Source organism: Siphateles boraxobius, unplaced genomic scaffold (assembly GCF_051911475.1).
Source record: "Siphateles boraxobius isolate OS27281-9 unplaced genomic scaffold, OSU_SipBor_1 130, whole genome shotgun sequence".
In the NCBI taxonomy this organism is placed as follows: Eukaryota; Metazoa; Chordata; class Actinopteri; order Cypriniformes; family Leuciscidae; genus Siphateles; species Siphateles boraxobius.
In genome coordinates, this window is record NW_027508734.1 from 48,918,303 (window position 1) to 48,943,635 (window position 25,333).

General features: G+C 37.4%; 2 protein-coding genes across 8 annotated transcripts in view; one reads left to right on the forward strand and one right to left on the reverse strand.

The window, feature by feature from the left end:
- The window catches only part of LOC143736711 (uncharacterized), a 336,163-nt gene that overhangs the window by 95,216 nt on the left and 215,614 nt on the right, over positions 1–25,333 (reverse strand). The window lies entirely within an intron of this gene.
- Positions 1–25,333, forward strand: part of dennd4c (DENN/MADD domain containing 4C) — a 137,521-nt gene that overhangs the window by 27,819 nt on the left and 84,369 nt on the right. For all 7 annotated transcript variants that reach the window (XM_077229646.1, XM_077229648.1, XM_077229650.1 and 4 more), the window contains exon 2: positions 14,705–15,015. In XM_077229646.1, the coding sequence (XP_077085761.1) occupies positions 14,717–15,015 (299 nt within the window). In that variant the 5' untranslated portion in view covers positions 14,705–14,716. The remainder of the gene's footprint in view (positions 1–14,704; positions 15,016–25,333) is intronic.

Consider the following 25,333-nt stretch of genomic DNA (forward strand, 5'->3'; position numbering starts at 1 on the left):
GCCTGTGGGCGCTCAAAGACCACATCATCTGTGAGCGTGAGTTTCTAACAAACTAAAAAAAAACTAAAAACAATACATGAAATAATTTACCATTGTTAATGTTTATTTTTGTTTGCAATTTTTTTTCTAGTATTTAATGATTATACACATATTAAGCATGATAAACCAATCATACAATCGATGAAACTACAAAGCTGGCACGGAGGTATATGTAATTACAAAATAAAGTCATTATGATTGTTATTGGTATTAATATTATTTTATAAAGTAAGTAACATGTAAAATAAAAGTAGTTTTATCACTACGTGTGACAAAGCCGTTTCTCCGATGCGTCAGTGTCCGAATTCACTCACTTCATTTCATTCACTCCTTGCAGATATAGTGCACTCCAATGCCATACACTAGGATTAGTGAACGAGTGAGCGGTTTCGGACACAGTTCTAGAAAAAAATCTAAGTTCTAAACAAAAACTACATTTTCCACCATTTTGAGTAAAAAAACAAATTTGATGAAGATCAAGCCAAAATGGTTGTGAGGCAGTATCACGCTTTGGCATAATGATGCGAAACTTGGTACCTGTCATCATCACAAGCATGACCTGAGAGTCTTGCAACTGTTTCATCACAGCACCAAATGGCATGCAGTGTCTTTGCTATTATAGTCCATGATGACATTTGTTTCTTGAGAAACATGGCTACCATTTTGATTGCAAGATGTCAAAAAGAATCTGTCGCTGTATCTCTACAGTGCTTTATAATTTTTTTTTATGTTTTTTGGCTTAAATTAGTAAATTTTAATTACATCTCAGACACTTAGTTTATTGAAGCACTTTTCTGAATGTCTTCCTTTGTCTTGTGATTCCTTTCTCATACAAATTTGAATTTTCAGTTCAGTCTATGACGCATCCTCATTACCGCTGCCGATGGTGGTAGTGCTGCTGCATTGTGCGTTGTTGTTTTTTGTGCCATTCCCATCAGGCCTAGCCGTAGTGAATCAAACTGCTATGAATAAATAAACTGCTTTGAATAGGCTTTGGGGCCTATTCTTGGATCAGCAAAGTGAATTGAGAAAGGCCGTGCAAGACACAAAGCTACCGGGCGTCTATCCACCCCTCCTCCTTTGTCCTCCATCCAGAGAAGTTTCTCTCCTGCACAAAACGCTCAGGGGTACTGTGGGGGTGATCATGGGGACCTGTAACAGGGTACACAGTATGTAGTTTTTTGTAAACAACTTTTGGTCACACTTTAGTTTAGGGTCCAATTTTCACTATTAACTAGATATTAACTATGACTTTTGCATCAATAAACGCCTAATTACTAGGGCTGCACAATTAATCGAATTTCTAATCGCGATTACGATTACGAATGCCACGATTACGTAATCGTTCAAAGCCGCGATTACAAAAGAAAATCCACTCTCCGTGTGTGTGTTTAGAGCATAATTATGTTATGAGAGGCGAATCCTGACTACTTCAGAAAACCCAGCACAATATGACATACCAGGCAGTGACGTAAGTGTACGCTGAAATAAAAAGACTTTCACCTCAGAAAAACGGACTTTACTGTCCTGTCAGCCGTTATACTGTGCTCGTAGCGCGCACTCTTCAATTGCACGCGCAAATGCGGTGGCGCGCGCTGTGTATGGCTTCACTGTAAAAAGTGCAAAAGAAACTACGAGCATGCAACGTCGTTATAATGTAAGTCACGAAATAAAAGTAAAATACCAATAAATCACGTGTTAGCTGAGAAGGATTTGCATGCAGGTATGATTTTCATTCCCCAGGAGCTGTTTCATTAACAGTTCTTAGTATTGTGTATTCACCATGGTAACTGTCGTTTCCATAACCCCAAAATGCCACTTTATTTTCACTTTGTGTAATTTTTTATATTTTTAAATGACTGTGGTGGCTCATATCAACATTATATTAACAAAAACTAGTTTGGGACTGCTATTTAATTGCTTTAGCATAGTCCTAATGTTTATCTATTAGTAGTCTTTACTATTAGTCATTCTTACAATTTATGTGTATGTTAAGTAAAGGGGGACAGTACTGTGTGTGTGTGTGCGTTAACAATTTTTGTAATACGCCTATATACAGGTCCTTCTAAAAAAATTAGCATATTGTGATAAAGTTAATTATTTTCCATAAAGTAATGATAAAAATTAAACTTTCATATATTTTAGATTCATTGCACACCAACTGAAATATTTCAGGTCTTTTATTGTTTTAATACTGATGATTTTGGCATACAGCTCATGAAAACCCAAAATTCCTGTCTCAAAAAATTAGCATATCATGGAAAGGTTCTCTAAACAAGCTATTAACCTCATCATCTGAATCAACTAATTAATTATAAACACCTGCAAAAGATTCCTGAGGCTTTTAAAAACTCCCAGCCTGTTTCATTACTCAAAACCGCAATCATGGGTAAGACTGCCGACCTGACTGCTGTCCAGAAGGCCATCATTGACATCCTCAAGCAAGAGGGTAAGACACAGAAAGAAATTTCTGAACTAATAGGCTGTTCTCAGAGTGCTGTATCAAGGCACCTCAGTGGGAAGTCTGTGGGAAGGAAAAAGTGTGGCAAAATACGCTGCACAACGAGAAGAGGTGACCGGACCCTGAGGAAGATTGTGGAGAAGGACCGATTCCAGACCTTGGGGGACCTGCGGAAGCAGTGGACTGAGTCTGGAGTAGAAACATCCAGAGCCACCGTGCACAGGCGTGTGCAGGAAATGGGCTACAGGTGCCGCATTCCCCAGGTCAAGCCACTTTTGAACCAGAAACAGCGGCAGAAGCGCCTGACCTGGGCTACAGAGAAGCAGCACTGGACTGTTGCTCAGTTTTGCATGTCATTCGGAAATCAAGGTGCCAGAGTCTGGAGGAAGACTGGGGAGAAGGAAATGCCAAAATGCCTGAAGTCCAGTGTCAAGTACCCACAGTCAGTGATGGTCTGGGGTGCCATGTCAGCTGCTGGTGTTGGTCCACTGTGTTTTATCAAGGGCAGGGCCAATGCAGCTAGCTATCAGGAGATTTTGGAGCACTTCATGCTTCCATCTGCTGAAAAGCTTTATGGAGATGAAGATTTCATTTTTCATCACGACCTGGCACCTGCTCACAGTGCCAAAACCACTGGTAAATGGTTTACTGACCATGGTATTACTGTGCTCAATTGGCCTGCCAACTCTCCTGACCTGAACCCCATAGAGAATCTGTGGGATATTGTGAAGAGAAAGTTGAGAGACGCAAGACCCAACACTCTGGATGAGCTTAAGGCCGCTATCGAAGCATCCTGGGCCTCCATAACACCTCAGCAGTGCCACAGGCTGATTGCCTCCATGCCACGCCACATTGAAGCAGTCATTTCTGCAAAAGGATTCCCGACCAAGTATTGACTATTGTGTGCATAACTGAACATAATTATTTGAAGGTTGACTCTTTTTTTTTTTGTATTAAAAACACTTATTTTATTGGTCGGATGAAATATGCTAATTTTTTGAGACAGGAATTTTGGGTTTTCATGAGCTGTATGCCAAAATCATCAGTATTAAAACAATAAAACACCTGAAATATTTCAGTTGGTGTGCAATGAATCTAAAATATATGAAAGTTTAATTTTTATCATTACATTATGGAAAATAATGAACTTTATCACAATATGCTAATTTTTTGAGAAGGACCTGTATATTCAATGTAAATTGTGATAATCGTAATTAATAATCGCAATTACAATTTCAAGGGAATAATTGGCAATTATGATTTTTGTGATAATCGTGCAGCTCTACTAATTACTGATTATTATTAGGTTGTAAGGTAGTTAGTAAGGTAGTCTTTTCTGCTGCTGTTATTCTTACTTGCATTCAAACGTGAGTCAGTTATTCCAAAAGTTTTATTTACGGATAATTTATCCTTTTGTCTTTGATGCAGATATTATGTTCATTCTTTTTTTAACGCCACAATTGCTGACATTCCTTGATAAGTTCTGTTTAAATGTAATACTTTTGGGAAAGAGCTACAGTGCTGGTGTCACGATTAGCCACGCACTTCCTGGGTTTACTTGGACTACATTTCCCATCATACACACCTTCACTTAATTTACACACACATAAAAGCCACTTCTCCACACCACTTCTCTGTGAAGTATTGCATTGCCCTGGCTATCAATTGCAAGCGTTTATCTCTGTGTCTGCTGATCCATTTTTGGCAAAGTATTCTGTAATGATGGCGCAGACGCAGAGGAATCCATTTGCAGCTTTATTGAGAATGGTCAACAGGCAGGGTAAATCAACAGCAGACAGAATCAACGAAGAGAGCAAAGAGCAAGACGAGGTCACAGGCAAAGGTCAGGGCAGGCAGCAAAAGACAAAGTCCAAAGAGCAAGACAGGCAGAGAACAATCAGAGGTCGGGGTTCACAGTCCTAGGTCAGTAATCAGATCAGCAGACACAGAGATAAATGCTTGCAATTGAAAGCCAGGGCAATGCAATACTTCGCAGAGAAGTGGTGTGGAGAAGTGGCTTTTATGTGTGTGTAAATGAAGTGCAGGTTTGTGTGCAATCAGTGCAGTGCAGGTGTTTGGTGTTTGGTGTAATCAGTCCAGGGAGGTGTATGATGGGAAATGTAGTCCAAGTAAACCCAGGAAGTGTGTGGCTAATCGTGACAGCTGGTCAGACTTATTTGCCCCCAAAACTAAATTTGCATTGTTAATCGTTTTGATATTTTATAAAAATTAGCAAAAATCGTACCTTTCATTAAAGTAAAAGAATTGAAAGTGGGGGAAAAATCACATTATGAAATAAATGTTTTTCTCCAAAACATGTTGGGAACGATTATTTGCCCCCTTTTATTAAATACTTTTTGCAACCTCCTTTTTCCAAGATAACAGCTCTAAGTTTTCTTCTATAATGCCTTATGAGTTTGGAGAACACCTTACAAGAGATCAGAGACCATTCCTCCATACAAAATCATATTTACCAAGGGGGCAAATAATTCTGACCAGCACTGTAGATTTAGAGGTGGAGCTAGACAAACGAGAATGGTTGCTTGAAATGAAGTACTGGATTTTAAAATCGGGTCTACCCTTTACTTCTGTCCTTACAAGTTTTTACAAGTCTCTGGACTTGTATCAAAAGTTCTTGGATCAAGTTGTGGCCGGGGCTATCGCCAGGAAATGTGACCTTGTTTTTATTTTCAGAGACAAAAGGGGGCTTGGCTGTCCACTGCATGTGAAGAAGCAAGACTTATTTGTTCCACATTGCCTAATCTTTTCCACTAAGGCAGAAAGCACTTCATGTTTCCCAACTGCCAATGCAAACATCCTAGCCGGGGAAAAAAGGTGTTATGTGAATATGGGGTAATTTTGTAATATATTTGTTACAATATTTTTTAACTTTTTTTTGGACCATTTTCTTTGATCATTTGTAGTCATGGCATATTATTATTATTATTATTATTATTAATTTTTATTTTATTTTTTTTACTGAGAAATGGATATGTTGCCATCTTGGGAGACTTTTGTACAGCAAAATCAATTAATTCTGCGTTCAGAGATATCTAACAAAGGTGCCGTCACCTGATCTGCTGGTCTGTGAATCTCAGAGGAACCCGTTGTGAAATTAGGAGGGGCCTATCCTAGAGAATTCACATGGCATTGAATTACAGTTTTAAAGAAAGGAACAAAAGGGGGTTGTAATACACAGCCTTGTTTTGTAAAGTTTTATGGTAGTACTGTAGGCTGTAATATGTTTTATGCTACCACGACTTGTCTTTTTAGTCTAATATGCTATGGTCTGGTTCTAATTAATTTCAGTGTTGGACAAGAGAAATATGTAATATCCCTATAGCGACCCATTAAATCAAACGATTACGGCAGTTTTGTGTCTCGACAATACATTTCAAGGTACTTAATTTGCGGATGCCTTGAGGAGTTTTCATTTGAGGATGCCTTTTGCACTTATTTTTTTCTTTTCCTGTCTGCAAGGGAGCATTATCAATACCCCTTGTGCATTTAGACAACCTCATATTTATTTATGCTAAGTCAAGGGGGAAAAAAAGTAAAATCATTTTTGGGAAATTTTTAGTGCCGCTTTCAGGCATTAGGTGTCGGGATAAACTATGCATGGTTTCTTTCAAAGACAAAGTGGTGGACAAAACTGTATGAATCACAAGAATTGCCTGCATTTGCTCATTTTACTTTGGTCAAGGATAGCACTGGTTTAAAATAAAATTACCCTCAATTTTGCAATATTTCTTAGATGATAAAAACTATTTCTGACCAAAAGTCTAGAATGGCAGTCCAAAGACATTAAGGGTGTCACGATTTCGATTTTAAATCGAAATCGATCGAAATTAATTCACAATCTCAAAAATCGAAATAAAAAATGGAATCGTCGATGCTGCCACGCCCCCATGTCGCACCCGTGATGGAAAGTTTTACTGACACTATTGTTCAATCTCGTTCATCAAAATTAACTAATCTTTTTTCTAGTCATTTCAGGGGCTTTAAATGTTATACTTTTAACAGGCAAATTCCCCGAACACATCCACCTACGCAATCTTGATCATATTCTGAATTAAGAAATCATTATAATGCAGTCAAAAATAATTTACAGGGAACAGTAATAATTACTCGACCTTCCGAGTCTTTTGTTCATTTGTCGCATGACAGAGGCAATGATTCATGATTCATGAACGACTCATCACGGCGCGGAAAAAAAACACACGTGTTGAAAGGCTTTGTCGTCTAACTTAGATTCTATGCCCGATGCCCCGAGCCCGAACTTGGCCCGACCCGGGACGATATTTCCCGTCACTATCCTCTACCCTCGGGACTAGATTTGATGGCCAAGTGCGAGCGCAGACGGTAATGCACTCACTCTGTGTGTGCGGGAGAATAAAACGATTCGCGGGACTCACGCAAACTAGAAATAGCTATGAATAAAACATATAAAACTAATACATTTTTATTTATCTGTTGCAGAAAAGCAACAAGAACAACTAAAACAAAATAGAAACTGTTTACAGGCCAGAGTTTCTATTTAAAACATGTTTGCAGCGTTGAGTGATTTAGCTAGACTCCTCACCGCTCAAAACGGACTTTTTGTTCAGTGCTGAATTCTGCAAGCTGGCAAATCCTCTATTTATAACAAACAAAGTGTAGGCTATATATTATGAAAGATTCATTGTGCAGTCAGCTTCATTGATAATAACAAAGATGTGTGAGATCGCGATGAACTGATTTCAGCTTTTTCAGCTTTTTTGCTTAAAAAAAAAAAAAGAGTAAAAATCGAATCGAACCGTGACCTTAGAATCGAAAATGTAATCGAATCGAGGATTTGGAGAATCGTGACACCCCTAAAAGACATTGACTGATCAATCCAGACACCTAGGTTTCTGATCGTCGACTGGACAGAGGAGCTAAGAGAACCAAGGTTTTGAAGGATGGATGGTATTTTATTGTCTGGGGCAACAATTAGGGTTTCAGTCTTTTCCGAATTTAATTGAAGACAGTTACTAGCAAGCCACGATTTAACAGAAGAAAAACATTCCAATAAATCCGTTAGTTTGTGGAACTCTGAGTCATTGAACGAGCAATAGAACTGTATGTCATCAGCATAAAAATGGTATGACACATTGTTAAAATGGTTCAATTTTTCCCAAAGGGGTAATGTACAGTAAAAACAAAAGTGGACCTAGGTGAGAGCCCTGGGGAACGCCATTCAAGAATGGAGTGGCTTCAGACAATATACCATTAACATAGAGAAAAGGTTTTGTCACTCAAGTAAGAGGAAAACCAACTTAAAACAGAACCAACGATACCAAACTCTTTTTCTAATCTATTCAACAGTATTTTGTGGTCCACTGTATCGAAAGCTGATGATAAACCCAATAGAACCAATACTTAGTACCTTCCAGAGTCAGCAGCCATCTGTACTTCAATAGACACTTTGAGGAGAACCGTCTCAGTAGAGTGAATCTTTCTAAACCAGACTGATACTTATCCAAAAGTTCATTGTTACTTCGAAACGCTGTCAGCTGCTCAGCTACTACCTTCTCCATGACTTTTGAGAGAAAAGGCAGTTTTGATATTGGCCTATAGTTGCAAGGTTCTGCTGGGTCCAAATTGGGATTTTTTTAAATGTATAGATTCTATACATTCTGCTATACTTCTATATCAGCATGGTTCAACAATGAGGTCTGTGAGCCACCACTCTGTTATAACAAAAAGTCTAGCGGACCTAGTTAAAACACCGCACACATAAGAAAAGGGGGGGCGGTCCATGCCTGGCAGCTATAGGGCTCTTTTAAGTTAAAGGAATGATAGGGAAGTGGAGAAAGCCTGCACCTAAACAGAATACTTTGCTATCGTAGAAGGGAAGCAATGTTAATAGAGTATAAGCACTGCTCAATAGGCTTTTGTACTGCAAAAACTAATTCTTATTGGGGATGTCAATTTTCAGAAATTCCCATGATCGATTGTCGTTTAAACTGATGGTAAACTGAAGCACTTAGGTAGTGCGTTATTTAACTCAAAGAAACGCATCCTATGTGAGATTAATAAATAAAAGACAAAATAAACATATTACAAATTATATCTGCATAAAATTACAAGAATGCAAAAGTGAATTTGAACTTAGTTACATGCCATTCAGAAAGACTCTGTTGTGGACGCGCTCTTGCTGGAGCAACAAGATACAGCAACTAAACCAAAATAATTAAGTTTTTTATTACAATGAATATTGTTCTCTTTATAATGTTATGTAATATGACAGTCCCAATAGTCATTATTAGTCATGCATTGCCGTTTGAGGTGCGCGCGCTGAAGCTGAAGAGGATCACCGTACACTTTACTACATACAGTCATGGTCAGACTTAATGGCACCCCTGGTAAATATGATCAAAACTGGCTGTAAAAAATAAATCTGCATTTATTCTTGAATCGTTCATTCAAGAAATTGCCAAAAATCTTTTACTTCAATGAAAGGTTAGATTTTTGGCAATTTTTTGAATGAAAGATCAAAAGGATAAACAATGCAGATTTATTTTTAGAGCCAGTTTTGATCATATTTACCAGGGGTGCCATTAATTCTGACCATGACTGTACATTTTTAACCAAATGCATCCTATATGAGATTAATCAGATATAGATAGGCCTACACAAAATAAACACAATATTATAACTTACATTTGCACAAAACAAAAGGCTGCGAATGCACACGCAAACTTAGTCATGATGGTGTAAAATGGTCCCAAACATAACTCCGGCACGCTCAATTTACATGTTTCGCGGTTGAGCAGCATGCACGTCCATGAACCTGCTTAATCGATGATCGATACATTTTATCAATTAAATGTATCGATCGTCGATTAATCGTTAACATCCCTACCGACAGGACCCTTGAAGCTAGCCAGGAAGCATTTTAAAATCTGGGGAATGTGTTCGGCAAAGCCCATCCTACTGCTTTCACAGTAAAAGCAGTACCTCGCTTCAAGAGGTGAACTGCTCTTTGTCAGCAAACAGTTCTTCATCCTCTGTCCAGATATGCAAGAATGCTCTGCAAGGCATCTAATAGCCTACTACATAAAAAGTTGATAAGCAGATACGCTAGTTTATTCGAGGTGCTAACGCTGTAGACGTAGTGTTGGAGTGTTGTGGAGTTACAAAGTGTTGGCCTACTCAATTGCTTAACCATGACACATAGCAACATAGTTAAAAGTATTCCTAATATGTTGGACCTATTATTGAAAGTAGCATACTTTTAACGGTTGAGAAAGGAAAGTTGGGGGAGGCTTGACGCACGAAAGGGCCATTTGGAAGGTTGTTTGAAAATATGCTTTATTGTAATTCCGATAGGTGCCTCTTGTGTCACAGAAACTACATCACCTTCAACAAAGTGCAGTTAATGGTAAAACTATTTATACTACAAACTAGTTTGTTTATGATTATGTTAATAAATTAAAATGATATGAAAACAAATATCAGTTTCAGCATCTAGCAGCATAATGAACTTTTTGCACAGCTAAAATAACGAACTGCCGTCCTGAAACTGCCGCTTCCGGTATTGCAGCTTTATACCATTGGAAAATATAGCGTGAAGCTGTAAGAGGTTTTACTAAAGTGCTGAGGGAAAAATACATTTTCATTCAGCCCCTTTTGCCATTTAAAAAAATAATAAAAATTATTCCGACCAATGCAAAAAAAAAAAAAAAAGTAAATTGTAACTGGTTGATGGAAAAGCTAATGTGCATTCTAAAAATTAAAAAATAGGCTATTCTGGATAAAAAGGGATCTATGATTATTCACACAGCAGATAAAATGCCTATAATCATTTATCTTTTTGACTCATCTCGTTTCTTGGCTGAATTGTGAGGTTTATCATTTTATAGGCTACAACTTTTAGTCTAAACTTTATTTAAACATCTAGTATGCTAGTAAATAACATGTTATGTTGTAAGTCACCCCAACAGCATTTTTGTTCATTTAAAATCTGTCATTTGTTAATGTTATTGTTTTAATGTTTATGCAAACAAAAATTGCATGGTGCTGTTAATATTGTTTGTTCTCAATATGAAACTTGGTTAAATGATTTCAGTGTGTATCAGTACTTTGAGCATTTCCATGACATTTTTAACAATAACGTGATCATATTAATAATCAGGATTTTGGTCACTATAATCTTGATTCGTGAATTAAATTTTCATACCGTTTAATCTAGGCATGTGCTGGTATCAAATTTAATGCGGCGTGGCATGGAGGCAATCAGCCTGTGGCACTGCTGAGGTGTTATGGAGGCCCAGGATGCTTCGATAGCGGCCTTAAGCTCATCCAGAGTGTTGGGTCTTGCGTCTCTCAACTTTCTCTTCACAATATCCCACAGATTCTCTAGGGGGTTCAGGTCAGGAGAGTTGGCAGGCCAATTGAGCACAGTAATACCATGGTCAGTAAACCATTTACCAGTGGTTTTGGCACTGTGAGCAGGTGACAGGTCGTGCTGAAAAATGAAATCTTCATCTCAATAAAGCTTTTCAGCAGATGGAAGCATGAAGTGCTCCCAAATCTCCTGATAGCTAGCTGCATTGATCCTGCCCTTGATAAAACACAGTGGACCAACACCAGCAGCTGACTGTGGGTACTTGACACTGGACTTCAAGCATTTTGGCATTTCCTTCTCCCCAGTCTTCCTCCAGACTCTGGCACCTTGATTTCCGAATGACATGCAAAATTTGCTTTCATCCGAAAAAAGTACTTTGGACCACTGAGCAACAGTCCAGTGCTGCTTCTCTGTAGCCCAGGTCAGGCGCTTCTGCCGCTGTTTCTGGTTGAAAAGTGGCTTGACCTGGGGAATGCGGCACCTGTAGCCCATGGCTCTGGATGTTCCTACTCCAGACTCAGTCCACTGCTTCCGCAGGTCCCCCAAGGTCTGGAATCGGTCCTTCTCCACAATCTTCCTCAGGGTCCGGTCACCTCTTCTCGTTGTGCAGCGTTTTTTGCCACACTTTTTCCTTCCCACAGACTTCCCACTGAGGTACCTTGATACAGCACTCTGGGAACAGCCTATTTGTTCAGAAATTTCTTTCTGTGTCTTACCCTCATGCTTGAGGGTGTCAATGATGGTAGGGCTGCTCGATTATGGAAAAAATCATAATCACGATTATTTTGGTCAGTATTGAAATCACGATTATGTAACACGATTATTTTACATGACTTTGGGAACGTGTTGCATTTATTAAAAGACACCTTTCAACAACTCTTAAAAAAAATCTAAATGTGAACATTTATTGTACTTTTTGAACTATTAAACCGACTTGCAAACTCACAAGTGGTGAAAAGGGTGACATGTTTACAAATTAATTTGTTGTAGGTGACCCCCTACAACAGGGGGGCGTTTTTTGCCTTTATAAAGGACAATTTATTAAACCTTACTAAATATATGTGTTATGTCAAATTCTTACATTTGATCAAATTCAGTTGTAATAAAAAGGGCTGGTATCCATTCAATTAATTTACACTGCAAAATTACAACTTTAAAAATATTATGAGATTAAAATAAAAAATAAAATCAATGATACCTTTAAACAATAGGTGGCGACAAGTGACCGTCTTAATAAATGAATCATTGACTCATTCATTAAAACGATTCGTTCAAAATAATGAATCATTCAGTAACAAAACACAGCGCTTAGAGATGCTTTTCTTTTGTAACAATTTTCGTCGGTGAAATAGAACAAAACCAGTCAATATTTCATCTAAAATGTAAGTTACTAAATATAAACTAGGCTAGCTGCTACTTGTTTACGAAACTATAAATTCAATGTAACATTTGCAATCGTGATATAGAACAGCCCTTAGTCGTGTTATGTTACTTAACTACATATGTTAAAAAAAAAACTCAACACATACACACTCAACACACTCATACACATTTCTACCTCATTATGTTTCTTCTGTGAGTTTTTGTGTGAGCTGTTAGGCTCATTTGTTTTTGATTTCTCCACTAATGTCTCCCTCACAAATAGACAGGCAGCGCAGCTTCCAGAAACTATCCATTACCGATCTCTGTTTACACTCTGACTGTATAAGATCAAAACCATCTCGCGTTTCGATCGGTCGGGCAAGTAAAACTCTTTAACTTCAAACTTAAAAATCCCCTTTTCCCGGACAAGCAGACAAGTGTTGATGTCGCTCCCTGTGTTCATTATCGATTTGTTTCGTGCTGTAAAGCGGAACAGATGATCAGTTCATGTGCGCTCGCGCTGCCGTTCGCTTTAACTGAGGCGCTACAGTGATCGAGCAGAGATCTGCGACAGCTCGAGATACGTCTATGGTCTCACTCCAGTCTATATTAAATTAGCCAATTGTTATTGTGAAGTTTATTGTGCTTGCAGTTTATGACTGTATAGGCTGAGAGAGTTTATGGCTTCGGGAGAGGCGGATCTGCGCGTGCGCGAGTCATTCAGAACACAGGACAAAATAATAGTTTTTAGTCGATTGTACTATTTTGGAGATCGTTGGGAGCCAAAATCGAAATTGAAATCGAAATTCGATTAATTGCACAGCCCTAAATGATGGCCTTCTGGACAGCAGTCAGGTCGGCAGTCTTACCCATGATTGCGGTTTTGAGTAATGAAACAGGCTGGGAGTTTTTAAATGCCTCAGGAATCTTTTGCAGGTGTTTAGAGTTAATTAGTTGATTCAGATGATTAGGTTAATAGCTCGTTTAGAGACCCTTTTCATGATATGCTAATTTTTTGAGATAGGAATTTTGGGTTTTCATGAGCTGTATGCCAAAATCATCAGTATTAAAACAATAAAAGACCTGAAATATTTCAGTTGGTGTGCAATGAATCTAAAATATATGAAAGTTAAATTTTTATCATTACATTATGGAAAATAATGAACTATCACAATATGCTAATTTTTTGAGAAGGACCAGTATGTATTCAATCAAATCATAGATCTATGTAGAAAATAGTTACTTTACAAGTACATAAATTAGTGGTCACAATACCGGAATTTCAAACTTTAATACGATACCTTGAAAAATATCAATATTCAGTATAATTTTCAATACCATTGGGAAAACCGCCACATACTGTATACTGCCATTTGTCAAAGCAATCATTATTTTCAAGCTTCAAAAAGCACAAGATTACATTTGAATGTAATATTTGATGTACATTTGAATGTACACTACACTAAAGTCGTCTGAAGAGACTGTCCACTTTTGTTAACATAATTAATTGATCAATTAATCATTAATATCACTTGCTGAACATTGTTGGTCCTTGCTGATTCATATAATGCAAGTCAATGGATGCTGTCATTTTGAGAGTCAAAAAACATATATACAGTCAAAACCAAATTACCTGTAATACACAGCCTAGGCAAGCGGTCCTGAGCACGTTCAAGTCAGTGTGCAGCGCGAGCTGCTTTTATTCAGCAAGGATGTGTTAAATTGATGAAAAGTGATAGTAAAGATTTATATTGTTAAAAAAGATTTCTATTTTGATTTTAAAAAAACAGCATTTTAAATAAATTTTAAAAATCAATGAATCCTGAAAAAAGTATCACAGTTTCCAAAAAATATTAAGCAGCACAATTGTTTCCAAGATTGATGATAAATCAGCATTTTAGAATGATTTCTGAAGGATCATGTGACACTGAAGACTGGAGTAATAGCGGATGAAAATCCAGCTTTGCATCATAAAAATAAATTATATTTTAAAGTATATAGACTTTACCTATATAAATAGAAAAACATTATTTTAAATTGTAGTAATATTTCATAATATTAACATTTTTTTTTTTATTTTTGTTCAAATAAATGCAGGCTTGATGAGCATAAGAGACTTAATTTTGAATGGTACTGTTTATATATACACATACTAACATGCCTAAGACTTTTGCACAGTACTGTATTGGACAGTGGTGTGATTACTAATGAGGGTCACCTGCGCACTGCACCTGTCTCGTAGCTTCGGAAGCCCAAAATTATGTTTTGTTTATGTGTGTGCGGCAGTTGTCCGTGAGGGGCTGCCGCTTTTACTTTCGTTTTGTGTTTATTTTGGATTAAAGTTTGTGAAACGTTCACCGTTTCCCGCCTCCTCTGTCCCATAACAACATATTTTGCTACATGTTCACAAGTGCCCAAAAGTTCTAAAACCTATAAATGCACAAAATCAACAGTTGCTTCTCTCCAAACAGGTCTGCCCAGCCATGATTGAGGATAAGGGTCACCGCGTGACGGACTACTTCGTTGTAGCTGGCCTTACAGACAAGTCCACACCACTAGAGCAGGATTTATCTGAAACCAAGTCCAGTGGACCCAAGGCATCCATCACAGACCTGGCTGTCATCAACAAGTCTGCTGGAGAAACTGTGCCTGAAGGTTTCACATGCATTGAGAGCACCTACAGCGGCCAGCCGGCCAATCTCAACCATGGCAGCCTCAAGAGCCCAGAACTCTTCTTGTGTTACAAAAGGGGTCATGGAAAGCCCCCTCTCATTGACGTCGGGTGAGTTGTTAGGGTGAAAACCTGTCCCTCTGTGCATTTACATTTACATTTATGTATTTGGCAGACGCTATTATCCAAAGCGACTTGCATTGCATTTCAAGGTACACATTTACATTCTTATCAGTTCTTGCTTTCCCTGGGAATCGAACCTATTACCTTGGCGTTGCACTGTTTGAGCTACAGGAAAGCTGTGTATCTGTAGCCTTGAACAGATTATTATGTAAACAGAAGTCAATCATGAAGTCAAAACAGGTTTTTATGACTTTGTTTAGTGTGGATGCCATAACCGTAATTCTCATTATTGCAAGAGCATTGGGAGTGTCTGCATGATCAGTTTGAATCAAGACCATCCAGGCTCGTTGGAAATTCTTGTCATAATCATGCAACCCTATTGCAGGATTTAAGTTAACGGCAAAAAAATGCATAGGTAATCTATCAAAACGGACAAGCTTAATAAAATGGTGGCCATATTCTTCAGAGTGGAACGGTAATTGGAATAATATTATGTAATAATTTTAGATTTAATGTTTTTAATTGGCAGATCAGCAGTTTAATAGCTATAGCCATCCTTGACATGAATCAAGTTTATCTGTAGTCAGTGCACTGTTAATGCCACCACTTTCATGAGACTAGGCTTGCTACGGTAGTCGGTTACCGGTGTTACACGGTGTTGAGTCGCAACACCGGTTTCATCACTTGCCCACCGTAGAAAAAAAAAAAGGTTTAAAGCGTTAAAAATATTTAACGCAATTACGCAGTATCCGTTAAGTCCTGCCTATCACACGAACACACACACAACCCACAGAAAAGACGAGCGTCAGTATCGAGTTCTCTTTCGGGTTTTTCATTAAGAATAATAACGAACCCACCATTCAAGCCATTCGCAAAGACCCTTTAGTTACTGTTGCTTTGTCAGACAAGCCATGCCGCTCTCACACCACACACTGTCGCTGAATCCGAAATCGCCCCCATACCCTCAAATAGGGCGTTATTTTAGGAGATAGACATTTTTAGTGGTGTCCGAAACCATAGTGGATATTAAGTGCACTTATTCATTCCCACATTGCACTGCATTAACGAGTGTAGGCTACAGCTTCTGTACGCTCAACGGCTGTCCGAAATCGCTCACTCGTTTTCATTCACTCCTTGAAGTGAGCGGTATTAGAGGACTAACGTATGGAATAGGCCTAACTTAGTGAATGAGGGTTTAGGGGGCGATTTCGGATTCAACCCATGTTCTCAAGCAGTGAAAAATAGAGGAGACTGACAAAGCGCTGACAGACAGGACCGAGCACGTAATATTTAATATGAAACAAACTCTCAACTTTCATATTTGGTCAGTCAAAGACAATTAAACATAAAATAGGCCTACCGTTTTGTGGCTGTTTAATGTGTCGTGACAGATGGCCTTAGTTAGCCCATTCAGACCCTGCGTCCTACAATGGACATCATATGTCAGCCCCCTTTTTTTTTTTTTTACTTCTGGAGCATTTCACCTAGTTTAAAGCCTGCAGTCCATGAGATTGGACGTTTGTCATCCAATCAAATGGCAGTAAAGCTCTGCATGTAGTAATTTTATATAAAAAACACAACAATGAAGAGAAGCATGGCAGCACTTCACTCGAAACACAGAAGCAAGCAACATTTTCTATGGTTTTATTTGCATTTTTTATATATTTTGGCCAGTATTTCATAGTTTGAATGTAAAATATAAAGATTGAACTTATTAATTAAAGTTAAAAATCGATTGTAGAATTGCACGTTTTAAATCAGGATTTTTTCAAATGTGTCTGTCCATTAGAATGGACCGTGGGTTCGAAAGCCTGTTACTGAAAACACATTTTCAGTAATGCTGGTTGAAATTTCTTATCACAGTACCGATACATTTTTTTTACTTTTTCATATGCAGAATATACAGTTCTTGAAGTGCTTGAACATATAGCAGATGGAAATATCTCAGATGTTGACTTTATGTGGAGTGATGAGGAAGATGGAGATGTAAGAAAAATATCCGTATTTAAAACTTTATAAAGTAAAATATTAATAACTAGCTTCCGGCCAAACGAACATACGGATTTGACTTAAATCTAAAGCGCAACTTGAATATGAATATTTTTCATATTTTATTTTATATTAATATGTTTTTATGGATAGATGCACTTTTATGATGGATAGATGCACTTTTATGATTGATAGATGCACTTTTATGATGGATAGATGGACTTTTATGATAGATAGATGCACTTTTATGGACTTTCAAAACAGAAACAACCATTCACAGCCATCATAAAGCTTGGAAGAGCCAGGACATTTTTTAATATAACTCTGATTGTATTCGAAAGAAGAATGTCATATACACCTAGGATGCCTAGAGGGTGAGTAAATCATGGGCTAATTGTAATTTTTGGGTGCACTATCCCTTTAAAGGTATAGTTCACCCAAAAATTATATTTGTCATCATCACTTACTCACCCTCATGTTGTTCCAAACCTGTATGAGTTTCTTTATTCTGCTGAACACAAAATAAGATATTTTAAAGAATGTCGGTAACAAGACAGTTGACAGTAGCCATTGACTTCCATAGTATTTTTTTCCTACTGTATATTTTCCTAATAACTATATTATATTATTATAATATTATATTATAATTATTAGTAACTATTTTGAAAATGACAATAATATTTAGCAGTAATGTATCAATATAGATATTACAGTACAATGCCGTATAATTAATTACAGCAGAAGCAGACCAAATTACGAAATGCAGTAAAAATACAGTAAAGTATTATTTTGTAGTTTACACTTCTGATCTTGTGCACTGTAAAGTGAATTACACTACAGTTACTTACTGGAAATCGAAATACAGTAACTTGCTGGCAACCGTGCTGCCAGTAATGTACTGCAAAAATACAAGAAAACCGTTAACAGAGAAATTGTTTCAAAGATGCACACAGGAAATGACTCTAACGTGAATGCATTGATTGATTCCTAGGTTTATTTTGTTATGAATAAACAAATGTGCGATCTATAAAGCAAAAACTTTACAATTAAAGTTGCAATGTTATAATGTTCAAGTTTTCGATCTAAAAAAAGAAAGATGCACACAGAAAATGACTTTAATATGACCATATTGATTGATTCGAAGACATTTATTTTGTTACAAACAATGTGCAATCTGTAAAACAAAAACCTCAAAATTAAAGTTGAAATGGTTTACTACTGAACATTTTTTGACTTTGAGAAAAAGCTTAAAGTATAGACCAACAAATTTTATGTTTATTAATTTATTTCAAGTTGGTACATTTTTGGGAAGTACACCTGTTTTGACCTGACGTCCATTGGAATGGACAAAAAAAATTACAATGAAAGCCAATATTTTTATTATTATTTTCATTTGGTCTCATTTATAGAAGCCTCATGAGCTGGGAAAATGTACTTTTATATTTTTCAGAAACTTGAAACATAATTCAGGTCTGAAGGGGTTAAAGCCAAATTCAAATCCACCGACATTAATCTACTTCTGACTGCTTTGTCGGACAAAAATGGTGGATTTTGATTGGTCAGATCACATGTCAATCAAACTCCCTGCGAAGGATGAATTGAATTGACGCTAAAAGTGAAAGTGAAGTGCTCTTTATAAGCTATGTAAAAAAAAAATAGTTTAGTTTTCAAATTAGCGCCAATTCAGGGCACAATAACAAAACAGTGCTACTCCTCACGACCGCACCATTATGCATGCCCGTGCAAACGCGCGCATTTTACGTTTGCCTTTAAATTAGCGATTTAAAAGCCCCCGCCGGTGATAGCTACCGGTATTACCGGTGTTGTCACACGTCGATTAACCGGTGGGAAAATATCCTCACCGTCAAATCCCTACATGAGACCCACACAGATTTTCAGCGTTCAGTGTTGCAAGCAGCCTAGTAAAATGTGTGTGCCACTACGACTTATTCTGGACTAAGATGGAATGAAGATAATACAAATTTGTAGGGGTAGATGGCTGAATACCTCACTGATTTCTGAGTGATTTATTACTGATACAATAATAATAATACAACAGACTTGATACAACAGTAATAAAAGAAATCAAATTAGCAATATGTTATGGGTTGCATTTGAAGCAGAAAGTTTTACATCAAATTACAATTATGATCCAATTTTGTTAACAAAAATCATACAGTGCACAAGCAATTTAGTTTAAATGTATCCCCACAGTTGTAGTGTTGACCAATCTTGAAATACAATCCCGTTCTCTAAGTCTGAGACAAGAGACAAGTCCAAGTACAAATGCGGTTGAGACTGAGACAAGACCAAGACCTTTAGAAATGGTCTCTAGAGCAGTCTCGAGACCAAGACCATTCTCAAGTACTACAACACTAATTGTTAAAAATGTATTTAATTTAGTTCATTCAGTTTAAACAATTACTTTCTGTATCTTTACTCTTCATTGTATAGGAATTACATATTCTCATTCAAATAACCTCCCCTCTGTTTTTTGTTTTTGTTTTTTTACAATCCACACCCTACATATACACGCCATTTCTCTAGTTACTGTTATGATCAACCTATCCCATATCCATAGCTGAATAACAGAAGTGGGGCACATGCATTCAAAATCTATTTGTGGTCTCCATTCAGCATCAGCTGACAGTGAGTTTTAAAATTCAGTTCAAGGTCTTCACTCTTTTATGGATATAGCTTACTGTGTCGACACCCCTGCCTGAATCATTACCCTCCCTGATCCTCACCATGACCAAATCACAGCAAGGACACCATTTCCCCTCTTAGTTATCACAAATAAATATGATGTAATGCACTTGCTGGTATGGCATTTTATGGCACTTACTGTGTTAAAGCTTTTAAATCTCTGCATAATTGGGTTCCTGAACAGCACACCACCTATTATTCAGTACTATGGTTTTACAGCAGATTACCATATTTTTTTAAAGGGCAGTTAAATTAACACGGCTTAAAGCTTCTGAATATATAAAAATGAATTATTATTTTAGCTTTGAGTCATTTTCAATCTTTCGAAGTAAATATTTTTAATCAACGAAAATAAAGCATGTTTTTCTAACTATAGGCTATATTTTAGCAGCATGTTTTCAGCAAAAACATGGAATAGAATTTATGCGATGAACAGATTTAATTTAGGCTTTTATTCACATATTAACATTGATCAATGCACTTGCATAGAGCTAATCTGTCTATGAACTTTTTGAAACAGTTTTGGGGAAATGGACTTTCAATAGAATGTCAATGGAGTGATCAACAATCGTCTGCCCTCTATTTTTTGTTAGCGAGTCACAAAAAAAAAAAAATCTCAAGGACAAATTAAACATAAGGTTGCAGTGTTATTATTGTACACTGCTAGATGTTGCTATTCAGTAAAAAGGCAATTTTTTTGTAGTTCAAGACTGGCACATCACAAGAAATGTTATGCTAAAGTACAGCCTAAAGGCTGAGCCTTTCCATTTCTTGTCTCTTTATTAATAATAATAATAATAAACTAATAATAATACAAAGCTACTAATAAAAGTAACATCAACAATCAAATGTTAATTAAAAAAAAATATGTCTAAGTCTACCTTTAAAAATGTCATATGTCTTAGCTTTCCCTAAGATCAAGAGGCAGAGAATTCCAAAGGACAGGAGCAAATGAAGAAAAAGCCCTGTCACCCATAGATCGTAAGTGTGTATGAGGAACAACAAACAAATTGGATTGTGAAGATTGCAGTCTCTGATTTGGGGTATAGGAAATTAATTCAGATAAATAATAAGGAGCCAAGCCATGCATTGCTTTATATGTCAGCATCATAATTTTAAAATCAACTCGGAATCTGACTGGGAGCCAGTATAAGGACTCCAAAACTGGAGTAATGTGATTGTATACCCTGGACCCAGTCAATATCCTGGCGGCCGAGTTCTGTACATATTGCAGTTTGCTGAATGTGGATTTAGAGACTCCAGCTAAAAGGGTGTTACAGTAATCTGTCCTAGAGACGACAAAGGATTTCATCAGCTACTGAGAAATTTAGCAAAAGATGCAATCTTTTTTATGTTTCTGAGGTGAAAAAATTATGATTTAACTGTACTCTGAACAAAAGATTTAAATGAAATGTGCATTTCTGTGGGTTAAAGGGATAGTTCACCCACAAATGAAAATTGTCATCATTTCAAGTTGTTCCAAACCTGTATGAGTTTCTTTCTAATGTTGAACACAAAAGAAGATATTTTAAAGAATGTTGGTAACCAGACAGATGATGGCAGCCATTGACTCAGTGGTATTTTTTTTCTACTATGGAAGTCAATGGTTACCGTCAACTGTTTTTTCACCAGCATTTTTTTAAATATCTAATTTTGTGCTCAACAGAAGAAAGAAACTATTACCGGTTTGGAACAACTCAAAGTCCCTTTTCTTTAATACCTTAAAACTAATCATTGATTACCAAAATGACATATTTAAACGTTTTTTGCTGTGTAAAAAATTCTTCATGCCTTGAATGCAATTTTACACCCTTACTTACCGTAAAACTTCAAATAATAGCCGAGTCCCAAATAGACGCCTGTCTCTTTTACACGCCTGGTGTGGCGACAGGTTTGGGTAAAAAAAAGGGCAGGTCTCAAATACAGGCCGGGTCTGTTTTTTAGTTTCGGGTTGTATTTAATCTTCTAAAAATCGTCAGATCGTCCGCTTTTTGGCGGCCGCCAAAGCAAATTTGTGTTCCGCCAAAGCCTTTTTTGATCGGTGAGTGATGTAATAGAATGCCTGCAGCGCGGCTTGACAGGGCGCAAACGAGCAGAGAAAGCGCCCCGGGCGCGCGCACACTCACGTCTTCAAACAACACGAGCGCTGTTTTGCTCTCTCTCCCTCGCACATATTAATCAAAAGCAATTGACACAATAGTAAAGGGTCGGAAGACCGCAGTTTCACGTGGAGCATTTGGAGATTTTTAGAGATTAGCGACTCTAGGAACAACATCTCAATTAACAACATCTCAACACTAAATTATAAAGGCCTGTCTCATATAGATGCCTGTCTCAAATACAAGCCGGTGCAATTCGACGATTTGGGAAAATAAAAGCCCGGGCTATTATTTGAAGTTTTACGGTAATTTATGCGGAGCCATGAAGATGCGAATTAGCCCTGCCTCCAGTCCACTCACACCAGCTCAGAGATTCACTCGGCCAACTTAATGAAGTAAATGCTGCACAATGGTATCTATGAAGGTAAAATTATGACATAAAGAATCGCATGCGCAGTGTAGGATTTGTGAAAGTGTACATAAGATTGCAAGAGTAAATTAAATTTGCATGTGCAAGAGAAGATTTGTAAATGGTAAATGGACTGCATTTATATAGCGCTTTAACAGACCCAATGGCCACCAAAGCGCTTTACATATTGCCTCACATTCACCCATTCACTCACTCATTCATACACCGACGGCAGTGTCAGCCATGCAAGGCTTCATCCAGCTCGTCGGGAGCAGCTGGGGTTAGATTCTTGCTCATGGACACCTCGACACTTGGTGAGGTGGAACCAGGTTGAACCACCAACTTTTCGGTTTGTAGACAACCTACATGAACCACTGAGCCACTCCTGCCCTTGTAAAGGTGTAAATCGCCCTTCAAGTGTAAGAAAAAAATATTTGCAGCATTTAACTGTTATTCGTAAGTCTAATTCATGTATTTTGAAGCTGCAGCTTCATGCTAATGCAAAATAAATAGGATCTGTATTCTTCAGACTTTTATTTTTCCGCGCTTATACTTTTGGCACGGTTTTTGCGCACAAATTCGGCCAAAAGCATTGCAAGCCTGTGAACAGCAATTTGCAACCGAAAACAACAGAGGCAGGAACTGCAAAACAGATTAATTGCGTAAAATCAAACTTTGTGTAAAAAAAATAAACTGCATGACTTGTTGTGTGCATGAGGCAAAACGTTTCCGAAATAACCCGATTTGTACAGTTGCGTCTTTCTTTTTTCCTGCGCTTCCAGTTTTGGCACGATTCTCTCACTCACTGAGTTTTGCAAGTGCGAAGAGGAGGGCGGGTCCACCTTCATCATTTAGCCAATCAGATGAGCTTCTCGCTGACTCTCGTTTTACTCTGATCTGATTGGTTCAATAAACACGCCAGTCACCAGAACACATCTTTATCTTCATTTGGCTCAGAAATCTTCTCATTGCCGAAATGGTACTTTTAATGCACACATACATGTTAACTAAGTAAATAAATGAACAAATTAATAAATAAATCATGATTTCTTAATAAGCTGTGCACCAGGCTGACTGACATTCATATTGAATTTCTAGCTGGTGTTAATGTTATTGGATTGAAATTTTATGTAGTATATAATCTGTTACACCACTGAGCTGATGTTAAACTTTACAATCAAAACATTTAGTACCCATTCTTTATGTAATAATACCATTCTGATGTAGTGTTTTTCACATCATGTCTCTGTTCATGGTATTTAACACTCAAATTGTTAAGGTTTCATTTCTATCCGTCATGTCTATGTACAATATGTTGTTGTCATCCGTCCATTAAAGAATAATCCAGATATAACTTCTGAGTATTATTTATTTGTTGGTTTACATCTCAATACACTGGCATAACATCAGTGCCCGAGGGAGCAACAAGTTTTCTTTTCTTTTTTTACAACTAAAAACTCAAGTCAAAATAAAATTCCCATTTCTTTTACGCGTGCGCACAATGAACCCCCGCACATCTTTGTCATACAACAGTCAGTAGCACAATCTAAAAATATACATGGATTTCTCGGCGACATCATCACTGCTTGCGCACGCAGCCAGGGGGCAAAAGACCCGCGGTCTTCGTACCGGAGTAAAGGGTTTCTGATGACAGATACATTTTGATAGACGTACCCTCTAAGGATGTAACCAAGGCCCTTATGGACATACACCATGGCATCATAAGGCTAGGCTTTAATGCCTTGCCTTTGACTAGGGAGCACATCTGACCTCAACACGCAAAAATCCGGTGCAGCATCAAAGTGTATGACGAGCTGCACATGACCACATAGCACGGTCATCAAGGTATGCATCAAGGGATTTGTACGCTCTAATCATTTCTCTTGTATACACACTTGGTGTCTGAATTAGACAATTATATATATATATATATATATATATATATATATATATATATATATATATATATATATCAGGCCATACAATTGCTGGCCACTTCTTGTCATCCACAATCCAAAGATCGTCAGGTATTGCGTAGGGATCCGGCAAGATCTCACCATTGCTGAGAGTAAGTTTTTTTAATATAATCGCCACGGTCGGAGGTACAACTTCCCGCATAATCCATCGTCAAATCTTTGATTTACAGTAAAGTAACGTTATACGTGTGCAGTCATGATATGTTGCAGGTCGTAAAGTAACGTAAACAAGGTTAACTTATATAAAAGCAAATTCGGGCTCTATAGAGGCTATTACATTACTAACTTAGTCTAACATGATAATTCATACATGCATCACAGTATGTCCGGATTTTGATTCGTAAACAGTTGGACGTTTTACATAATGTTATATTAATATGAAACACAAACAAACAGATCCAACTCTGAAATTGCAGTTTATTATTGAGTCAACAAGAAATTGCAAACAATGCAAAATCTACGTTAATTACAATGTTCTTTTACAGAACTCGCCATAACAGATAGCGTTTTTTTTGCCCCCTGGGTGCGCGCGCATCCGGTATTGTTTGTATACAAGAAACCCGTGTATAGTAAACAACATGACATAACTAATATGGTTAATGAGAACATTTAACTCAACATAAATTATATATTTTGAAATATTGTCTTGCACTGTCAATATTGATTCTGATTACTTCTGTGTGACTGGTCAAGCTATTAAAATGCTTTCTCTGTGTCCAGATTTGACTGTAATGAAAACTGATACTAAATCAACATGAGCAATACACAGCATAGATATGTTTATATATAGAGCTATACAGCAATCTAGTGGTTACACAATGGCATTGCAGGTGATAAATGGTGCATAATTTAGAGATGCTCTTATGTTAAAGGTGCAGTGTGTAACTTTTGGCGACATCTAGCGGTTCGGTTGCGAGTTTGCACTAAGGGCTCATCCCACTGCTCACCCCTCCCTTTCGAAGAAGCTACGGTGGCTAAAACGGGACAAACATCGTCGTCTGAGACAGCAGAGAATAGCCAGAGTAAACCAAGTTTCTGTACCACAGTCCATTATAAACCACATCATGGATAAAGATTACAAAGCCATAGTCAGGTGAGGATCAAGGTTCTTAATACATGATATAATA